The sequence below is a fragment of the Leuresthes tenuis genome, unplaced genomic scaffold (assembly GCF_036924035.1).
Source record: "Leuresthes tenuis unplaced genomic scaffold, fLeuTen1.0.hap1 SCAF_2, whole genome shotgun sequence".
Taxonomy (NCBI): Eukaryota; Metazoa; Chordata; class Actinopteri; order Atheriniformes; family Atherinopsidae; genus Leuresthes; species Leuresthes tenuis.
The window spans coordinates 14,142,876-14,153,658 of record NW_027325356.1 but is presented as its reverse complement, the minus strand read 5'-3'; the positions used below and the strand labels follow the sequence as shown (position 1 = coordinate 14,153,658).

Genomic DNA, 10,783 nt, shown 5'->3' with positions numbered 1-10,783 from the left:
TGAAATATTCATCATCTTGCTTGCTTTAATCATTCTTTTACTGTATGAAGACAGAACATGTAATAAATGGCCAAAAGCGCTTTGAAATATCATCTTAATACAAGGGTGTCCTTAGTAGCAACAAATAGAAAAACTCCTTCTCCGCGCTTAGGCTCTTAGGCTAAAAAAAGAAGAAATATTTTCGATCACTTAAACCAATAGTAAACAGAAGAAATTGTTCAGTTGAATGAGGGCCAAAATTAAATGAATCAAAAAGTTCAAATGATACATAGTGAGTGGTAACCAGATTTAATATTTAATATTCATATTCAGTTTTCATAAAATACTTCACATCTTTATCAAAGACAATGATTCAACAGGAAATTAACAAGACTTAGTTTATCTCTAAGAATGCAGTTTCACATTCTGGAGATTACAAATAAAGGTCGACTTCAAACTAAATCAAACCTAGTTCCCTCACAAAAATATTTTTAAAGCTTGGGTTTTCTCAAACATAAACACCCTATCCACATTTCTACAAAATGTCAGAAGAAATGGTACAAAAAAGCCAGTTGTGTTTGACAAAGTCTAACGTAATTCTGTTTCGAAAGGCATGACTGAGGTTTCCTGGACGCGGTTCATCCTTCTTGAGTGCCTGAGCGTGGACGCCTCACTCCCGATGGACCAGCACGAAGAGACCCAGCATGAAGAGCACGGCATACTGCAGGATGGAAGCGGGACCAAAGGGTTAGATGTGGAATTAAAACTGAACAAATCTTTTTCGTTGGGACTAATCAATGACAACCAACTTACTTTGAACTTGGGGTAGTCGTTCATGAGAATGGTGACAATTCCAATATATGGCACAAAACTGGAGAGGACAAAAATGCAAAATGGTCAGATAATCTTTTTGCTGAGGAACACAAATTGTCTACAAATCCAGTCTTTTTACTAGTGTAATACACCTTATAGGACTCAGAAATGAACGAGAGCTCAGAAACAAACGTGGGAAGGCTTATAATGTGACATTTAGGGGTATGCTATACCTACAGTGGCTTAACATAAGCAACACATCTGTATTGTAGTTCTTTAAAGATGGAACAGGGCTGCCAACAGAGAGCCTGTTTAGACCACAAGAACTTTGCTAACTTGTGTTTCCTCAAATGTTTATTCTAATATTAGTGGAGTTTGTTGAGAGTGTAAACCACATGAAGGAAAATCAGGGGGAAAAAAGCTCTAAGAAACTAATAAAACCACAGAGTTAAAAACAACTAACAAAACACATACATGGCAAATCTTCTTAATTTAAGATGTTATTCTTCTATAAACAAAGTAGAACTTTAGTTTGTTTCAGCATGATGCATTTCACTTTGATATGGTGGGGGGGTACACAGTTATTTTGCACCTCTGTTGCAGAGTTTGGGGAAAAGGGCAAATATACAAAACCTTGTTAATCGAGTCCACCTCAATTATCATTTTAGCAATTTTAACATTAGTCCAAGGAAACATGCCAGTTGACCCAAGCACTAATATATCCATTGGACAGTTATCCCCCTGAGAATTCAGCAGAGCTGCCAGAATAACGGCTTTGTGCTCTTATAGTTTTACATAGGATGTGTTAACAGATTCTAGCAATACTCCAGAAAACAAACCGTTTCAAAAGCATAATGCACAATGAAAATTTTTTTTTTTATGTAGTCTTTCTTTGGCAAATATCTAGATTTTTTTGAGTATTTTTCGAGTAGTGAGACGACAACAAGTCATCACTTAAGGATGTGCCCACCCCACGCTCAAGACAATCCAGATTACTTTCATGTGTCGTTCCACGATGGTGGAATGAGCTACCAAGCGCTGCCAGAACTGGAGCGTTCCTGTCTAATCTCAAGAAACTCTTGAAGACCCAGCTCTTCAGAGAGTATCTCCTACCCTGTACATCCCTACCCCCTCTACTGCACCAACTCCTTCTGCACTTCCCTCTATGCCTGCACTCTATTTCTACACCGTCACCCCTGACAGAGACTGACTAGTGTTTTCCTTCTATTGTTTAGCTTTGTTGTTAGCTGCATTGTTATATCCTCATTTGTAAGTCGCTTTGGATAAAAGCATCATAAACAACATAAAAATAAGGTTTTAAAATCAAACAGTCATGAAAAAAATCCCCTTTTTTTGTTTGTTTGAAAGAAGAAAAAAACATGTTGCGAGCGGAGGGTGTTTTCTTATTTAGCATGATGAAATATAAATAGCAAAAGCAATATATTTTGTGTCTACATAGAGCAGTAAACCATTAGAATGGAAACAGTTGAAATAATAGGATAATCCCACCCAATTACAAAATGACAATTCTTGACTGAACAGAATGAATTGAAACATACTTTGTTCCTTGTTCTCCCATCATTGTTAATGGAAAAGAATAAGTGGGAGTGCTGAGGTATGAACTGGCCAGCTTCTGAATGGGAGTATACGATGAAAAGTTTGATGCGGTAAAACTTAATTCTGTGTCGACTGATCAGCCACAAGATTTAAACCAGGTTGAGTGAGCGACACTGATCATCTCAATATGTAGCAATCGTCTGCTGTGAAATCGTGACTTTCACATGCTCATTACTCCGACACATTCTATCCACTTAAACACTATTAAAAGGACAAAATACAAGTTTAGCTGCCTTAGGCTCGAATGGGTTATCCAGACTGGAAAATGTATTTCAGTGAAATAGATTTTTAAGATACTGACACCATTAGCCATTTTTTAAAAACCAAAATGCTTACCCCCTTGCTCGCCCGACCACATCTTTTTTCTCCAGCCAGTGTTGGCCCTGCTTGTACAGTCCTCTGTCATCCACTGCGTTGTTGTCGCCTTTGGTCAAGAACTTAATGTCTCCATTTTCTCTGTGAACGAAACATCCGAATCAGACCACAAGGGGCTTTCTCTCAAGACAATTTTAGACGGCTTTACACAGTAATGAAGGGCTAATTCTGGTTCAATAGAAAAGAATGGAACTCGAGCAGCAGGACATCACAAACAGCTATTTTATTCAAATATGCATTCATACTTTTCGTGGATCTTGAGCACTCTGTGTACTATCGGGATCTCTCTGCCTTCTATCCTGAAGACAACAATCTCTCCGACTCTGATGGGATCCTCTACCCGGTTGGTCAGAAACAGGAGGTCTCCTCTGTGGAATGCTGGCTCCATACTTCCACTGAAATCAAGAAGATTTGAGGGAACATTTTTTTTTTAGATTGTTTAAAAAAAATTAAAAATCACATTTCACTTTGTTTTCCAAATGTTGAGTACATATCATCTTGTGCCTTGGAGACATTATCCACACATTTTGGAAGAGAAGAATATCAATTCAGGGAGGGGGGGGCAACTAAATCTTTGCAGTGTTTAAAATAGGAGGTACATCCATTAGCTTAATGTTTGTATTAACAGCTACTTATCTGGCTTATATTACAACCAAAAATACTGCATCTGGACATCCCAACCTACCAGTGACTGAACACGAGAGATCCATTGGATAAGTAATGTTCATATTAACTGATAATAAAATTGATATGCCCAAGCAAAACAAAATACCAGAAAGGAGCAAGGCACTGTTAAGTCTTTTTTTCCAAATCAATAGTTAATCTCTTATTTCTGGCTTGATTTACGCACCCTATTTCACACTGACGTCACTGGCAGGCATCATAGCCTCACTTTGTTACACAGCATGTAATATGGCTAATACGCTTCCAGCTGATCCTTCCGCATTAGGTTCTGTTTTGTATCCTGTTTAATGCTCCTGCAGTGAACAACCCCCTCTAGTTCTGTGCTGCTGTGATGTGCAATGAAAAACTTTACAGTACTAACAATGCAACATTAGCAGACATTAGCTAGTGTTGGTAACTTGACAAAGCAGCACACCAGCTCAGTTCTTCACTGGTTATCCTTACACCACACACTAATTTCTCTCTGATGACTTTTTTTCCATTATTTGTCCTTTCCTGGTCTCTTTGATGCCCTTCAGACTCTTAATAGTAAGGCTGTGGTCTGCCATATGTGTGCATGTACACTATCTATCCCGTCAGCACCGAACTCCAGTGCGGATCCCAATTTCTTAATCTTGAACTTGTCCTAGCTTGGCTGTGCTGCCTCATTGCCAAGTTTCTTGGGCTTATTTCTTTAGTTCTGTTCAGTCAAGAATTTAGCTTATTTCTCCAAAGCAGCTCTTGATGTTACTGAAGTGTATAAAGAAACATACAGGCTCTGACCACTGCTTCTTACATTTCTTACTACATGTAGTACAAATGTGACATTATATTCATTGGTCAATGACTCTGCAACTTCTGTAGAAAGTGTTGTGACACGATGTAATTTGTGGCCCGTATAACTGAACAATGAAAACTCTGTTGTCACGATGTTTTTACAGTTATCCGAAAGAATCTTAACCCCAGATACAATAACTGTATGGTTGAGAATAAACTAGGTGAGAATGCAGGGGTCCTCAGCTGAGCCCACACAAAACTGATTTTCACCAGGAGAGGCCAAAGATGCTACATTTAAAACCAAAATCCCCAAACACATGTGACAAACGTACCTGAGAACAACAACAATGGGACTTTCACTGCCAGTGACTACCATCAGTCCTTTCCAGATCATCAGCGCAGAGGAAACAATCATACCAAAATTCAGCACCTGGTAATAGAGCTGGAAACGGAAAAAAGAAAGGAAAAACACAGTTACTTTTGTACACGAGTCTTTAAGACATAAGAGACTGCATAACCAGCAGTTTCTACACTGGCATCCCACGATGGGTTTGAAAATAACATTCAAGTAGTTAATTTCCAACACCGTCTGGCATTATTTTCAGATAATCTAACGGTGCTATGACAAGAATAATGTAATAAAACGAGGGATATAGCTAGCTACACCGTAGTCTGAATTGTTCATACAAGCTTTACCAATATCCTGTATAGCAGTATAAAATAAACCATTCGAAAGACAAATGTGCATAAAAACATTTCACTTTGTAAGTCGCCAACAACTGACACACGGCTTGCAACGTTAAAAAAAGCGGTGGCGGCTAGTTGTGGTTAGCTCTAACGTACACTGCCATACAAAGAGGCAGTCGTAACCTCGAAGGAAACTAATGCTTTGATACGTACCTGCCGCTTATTCATGCGACGAACATCGTCAAGAAAGTCTAAAGATAACATTGTTGCAATTACTACAGTGTAGAAAAAACACCCAAATTACATTAACACGTTGAAAGTAACGAGCATATGGATGCACAAACGAACAGGGAAACTTGCATCCGAATCTTCCGGGTGCGCAAAACCGGAAGTCCCGCCCGCGTATGAGCGCTGTGTTGAGGTGTCAGTTCAGGATACGAGAGCTCAGAGCAGAAGGGGGTTCCAAAAAAAGCTAATACGAGAAGACCCACGCCGATAGCTTTGTTTTTAAATGTAATAATGCTAAATAAAGGTTGTGTTATTCATGACAGGAATAAAATACAGTTATTTAGAGTTTACATTGACACCTAAACAGAGATCATTTCCCCCCACAAGTGACAATGTTCTGGACATTTGCTGTGTATTCATAGAATACCTCTCGTATCTGATGTAGTGTTGACTGAGAACTGCAACAGCTGCTGCATTGCAAGGTGGAAAACATGAAGTAAAGACAAGAGCAACATTCATCAGATTGGTTTCATAAAGAACAATTAAATATGGAACTACTCTTTTTTTTATTTGATTTCAGCAATATTGAAGTTTGGATATGCTCAACCACAGTGGGCAACTTATGTAATGCACTTGGTGGAAGTATCTGCTGGCACATGGCAAAGCTAAACCAGTCTGTGACTGCATTGGCAACCAGTTCAACAACAGAAAAAAGAAAGAAAAAAGATGGGCTGAGGTGAACTGGGATTCTCTTGTGTTATCTAATTAATTGAAATGCTTCTTCTAAGCATGGACACTGAATCATCTGGGCTGCAGAGAAGGGGATCACACTGTTTTGTTTTTAGGACATAGTTTTAAAATCAGCTGATGTTTTAAGCTGTTGCCTTTGGGATGTTGCAGTTATCAATTAAATGTATCATTCACACTGAACAATATATAAAAGGTTTTGGAGCTTTTTGAGTGCTGGACTTATTGATGTGATTGTTCAGCCTCTTCTATAACAACATATGGATGAGTGAAGCTTTTATCATTCACAATTAAAACACAACAGTACTTCTTCTTTCAGCCTCTCCCTTTTATCAGAGCGACAGCAAGTCGATCTTGCATCATCGATTTGGCACATGTTTTACACCTTCCTGATGCAGCCCTCACCATTTATCCTTGGGACCAGCACTAGAAATACATTAGCTCGTGCTCCCATCCTAGTGGCTCGGTGCTCACATACACTAGGGATAATTTTGCATCACCAATTAACCTAACATGCATGTCTTTGGGGGGTGGAAGGAAGCTGGAGAGAGCCCATGCATACATGGGTAGAACATCCACACAGAAAGGCCCCAGCTGGGAACCCTCTTGCTGTGAGGCGACGGTGCAAACCACCACACCACGTGCAGCCCAAAGTCACAACAGTACTACTCTATTAAAATATAAAACAGGTGAAGTCAAGCTTATAATGAGTGATATATTGTGAGAAAGTGAACCATAAACCAAAAAACTACCAATAAAAACAAGCCCTAATCATTCATGACAAATTAATGGCTGTCTTTAAAGGGGGTAAACTTTACTCTGCAAATAAGCAGAGCGTTAAAAGGGAATGTAGGTTAGTTTACTTTCCGCTATTACCTTAATTAATGATTATCTTAACCAACACTGCAACAATTTAGCAAAAAACAATTTTGGCCATCCACTATTAACTGCTTTCCACTCTCATACACTATATGTAATTTCCTTGAGGGCGTCTGTATGACTGTGTAAACAATAACATGATTAAAGAACACACACCTGTAATCATGAGTCCATTCTAACTGTTGACTCAGTCCTGTGGAGCTGGGGAGTAACACATAAGTCACGTGTCATGTGAACATCATTAAACAGTCAGGTTTTATGTTGGCATTTCCATGACCCACCTCCTATATTGTTTATTTTCATTTCACAAGAGGGTCTTTGTCCTCATGCAGTGTGTTTCAGTAATATTTTTCAGCAGGAACACCCATTTACAAAAAATAAAATAACAGGGACTTAATGAATGCCCTGCTCTTACTGGTCATTAGTCATAACTTGTAACAATTTGAAAAATGATCTTGAAGTAATCAATGTTTTCAGTTAATCAACTCTTAATTTTTGTCATACCAATTACAAAACAATATATATAGAGAGAGACATGTGTTCTTGTCACCCAATCTTTAATTTGTATATGCATGGACATCCAAGCTTAGGAAAGCAGCTGCTGTCAGTATAACTGACATTGCAAAGTTAACATATGTGTTCATTCCTTATGGATATTTATCTCTTTATTACAAGCAATACATATGCCATATTTGATATATTATCAAGTTCCATTTGTTTAATGAAATCTATTGTTATTTTTTTGAGAAAATAAGAAATATTTAAGGTTTGGTGAATCAAATGCAGCACAAATGAATGAAAATTAAATGTTTTTGTTGCAATAATGTCGATTCACTTGAGCTGGAGAAAATGGGAAGATAAAATGGACATAATGGACAGTTTCACTAGGTGTGTCAGAAATATACTTGTTGCTTGATGCTTGTATATATATTGAAGGCCATTTGGGATCCACACTCGTGTATATGTATGTGTGTAACTGTTTCATGGTGATATCTTGAATTATTGTGTGTGATTTTCACAGAGGAGTTTTTTCTTCTTAGTTTGAAGAAAAAAAATATATTTGTTGCTTGTTTTAACCTTCAAATCCCATATTTTTATTACCCTCAGGGGCAGTTAACATGAAATTCACATATGTTATATATTTTGTTGAAGTATACACAGTGCGCACTCTTTGTAAAAGTGTGTTTTTTTTATTTTGTATTATTTCACCTGCTTGCTCTTCACAGAAATTGAGCTAAAACCTGAGTCTCAGCTGTAGTAAAATGGGTCATAATGACCTGACACAAGATTTAATATCTGTTGCAGTCAAAACAAGCAGTTTCTCTTATATTTTCACTACCTAAAGATCAACTTATAACTATTCTGTGTATCATAGTTCATGTTTCCACATCAGTATAAACAGACAAAGGAGATTGTAAGTGCGATATGCCGAATTGAGTCTCACAATTGGTTTGTGATGACTTTACATCACTTGTTCCAGCCTGAATTTGTTATTTCATCAATTTAAAAGTCCATGTATGATGATGAGGACTCCGTAGAAGCTACAAGCCCTTTAAGCTTGTTACTGCAGCACTTCCCTCTATGAGCAAAGAGCAGTGGTTGTGAAGTGACTGACTCAGTCCTGTGGAGCTGGGGAGTAACACATAAGTCACGTGTCATGTGAACATCATTAAACAGTCAGGTTTTATGTTGGCATTTCCATGACCCACCTCCTATATTGTTTATTTTCATTTCACAAGAGGGTCTTTGTCCTCATGCAGTGTGTTTCAGTAACATTTTTCAGCAGGAACACCCATTTACAAAAAATAAAATAACAGGGACTTAATGAATTCCCTGCTCTTACTGGTCATTAGTCATAACTTGTAACAATTTGAAAAATGATCTTGAAGTAATCAATGTTTTCAGTTAATCAACTCTTAAATTTTTGTCATACCAATTACAAAACAATATATATAGAGAGAGACATGTGTTCTTGTCACCCAATCTTTAATTTGTATATGCATGGACATCCAAGCTTAGGAAAGCAGCTGCTGTCAGTATAACTGACATTGCAAAGTTAACATATGTGTTCATTCCTTATGGATATTTATCTCTTTATTACAAGCAATACATATGCCATATTTGATATATTATCAAGTTCCATTTGTTTAATGAAATCTATTGTTATTTTTTTGAGAAAATAAGAAATATTTAAGGTTTGGTGAATCAAATGCAGCACAAATGAATGAAAATTAAATGTTTTTGTTGCAATAATGTCGATTCCCTTGAGCTGGAGAAAATGGGAAGATAAAATGGACATAATGGACAGTTTTGCTAGGTGTGTCAGAAATATACTTGTTGCGCTTGATGCTTGTATATATATATTGAAGGCCATTTGGGATCCACACTCGTGTATATGTATGTGTGTAACTGTTTCATGGTGATATCTTGAATTATTGTGTGTGATTTTCACAGAGGAGTTTTTTCTTCTTAGTTTGAAGAAAAAAAATATATTTGTTGCTTGTTTTAACCTTCAAATCCCATATTTTTATTACCCTCAGGGGCAGTTAACATGAAATTCACATATGTTATATATTTTGTTGAAGTATACACAGTGCACACTCTTTGTAAAAGTGTGTTTTTTTTATTTTGTAATGTTTCACCTGCTTGCTCTTCACCGAAATTGAGCTAAAACCTGAGTCTCAGCTGTAGTGTAATGGGTCATAATGACCTGACACAAGATTTAATATCTGTTGCAGTCAAAACAAGCAGTTTCTCTTATATTTCCACTACCTAAAGATCAACTTATAACTATTCTGTGTATCATAGTTCATGTTTCCACATCAGTATAAACAGACAAAGAAGATTGTAAGTGCGATATGCCGAATTGGTTTGTGATGACTTTACATCACTTGTTCTAGCCTGAATTTGTTATTTCATCAATTTAAAAGTCCATGTATGATGATGAGGACTCTGTAGAAGCTACAAGCCCTTTAAGCTTGTTACTGCAGCACTTCCCTCTATGAGCAAAGAGCAGTGGTTGTGAAGTGATACCTTGTGCTCCTCTGAATTAAAGACTCATCATACCACGGCCATTGAGTGATGGGAAAACCACTATAAGGGTCATCTATTGAAACCATTTAGAGGCTGTGCCCTTCCTCATGAATGTATTACTTCCAAATATTGAGTGATAGCCGTGGTATGTTGTTCTAAATATGACAGATAGCCAAAACCCTCAGGAGAGGGCTTTGGTAAGCTTTAGGCAAGATAGGTTGTCTTGAACAGATGTTTTCAATGCAAGCGCAAATTTTGCATAACATTGTTTATAGCTGAGAATTTATCTGGAATCATCGTCCCTTTTTTTCCTTTGCAGTATACAGTATATAGACAACAATGATTATATTCATATCTAGCCTTTACATTCCCCTGTTAGAGAAAATTATGTGAGATATGTATCAGAATGTCATATTTTCATAGTCTGCTGGGATATGGCAGAATAATATAGAACTGACGGTCAACTTAGCAATGGCACAGAGAACGGTGGCAACGCGCGACTTTTGGAGGAGTGGAGATAAAAGTTTTTCCAAATGCCAGCTTGTCTGTGGCATTTAGGAACGTGTGATCCTTTTTCATAAAATCTGCCTTATTGGTCACAACCACACCGGCCCGCTGATGGTAATTGAGGTCAGTTAGGCACAACAATGTGAGGTCAGAACCACTGCTAGCCTTGAACATTGCACATCGCCCAGCATGTGTTTCTGCTTTTCCTAATTGCTTATGTTTGATGTAATCATATCTTAATATCTTACAGATTGTGCATCTTCATACTGAATAACTTTACATCCTGATATAACTATACGCAGCTCATACATATATATAGACATATTTTTTTTGTCTCTTGCAAGTACTATTTTTGAAATCCAAATTAAATGTGTTTCGCATATTTTTAACATGCTGCCTCTTAATGAGCCAGAATGTGAGTTTGAATCCTGTAAATGTGTTTAATGTGCTAAAGATTTGCATTCTGAGTGCAAGATAT

General features: G+C 37.4%; 1 protein-coding gene across 1 annotated transcript; it reads right to left on the bottom strand.

Annotated features, from left to right (window-relative positions):
- Positions 1-5,304, bottom strand: sec11a (SEC11 homolog A, signal peptidase complex subunit). Its single transcript, XM_072380283.1, has 6 exons — positions 5,125-5,304; positions 4,557-4,666; positions 3,030-3,179; positions 2,746-2,865; positions 793-850; positions 1-700 (listed from the first exon to the last, which is right to left on the bottom strand). The coding sequence occupies exons 1-6, from the start codon at positions 5,173-5,175 to the stop codon at positions 650-652; spliced, it is 540 nt and encodes a 179-aa protein (XP_072236384.1). The 5' UTR covers positions 5,176-5,304; the 3' UTR covers positions 1-649.
- Between the last annotated feature and the right edge of the window lie 5,479 nt (positions 5,305-10,783).

Coding starts and splice junctions, on each gene's coding strand:
- sec11a (XM_072380283.1), bottom strand. CDS start 5,175: ATGTTATCTTTAGACTTTCTTGACGATGTTCGTCGCATGAATAAGCGG. Junction 4,667..5,124: donor GTCGCATGAATAAGCGGCAG/GTACGTATCAAA, acceptor TTCCGTTTCCAG/CTCTATTACCAGGTGCTGAA. Junction 701..792: donor ACGACTACCCCAAGTTCAAA/GTAAGTTGGTTG, acceptor TCCATCCTGCAG/TATGCCGTGCTCTTCATGCT.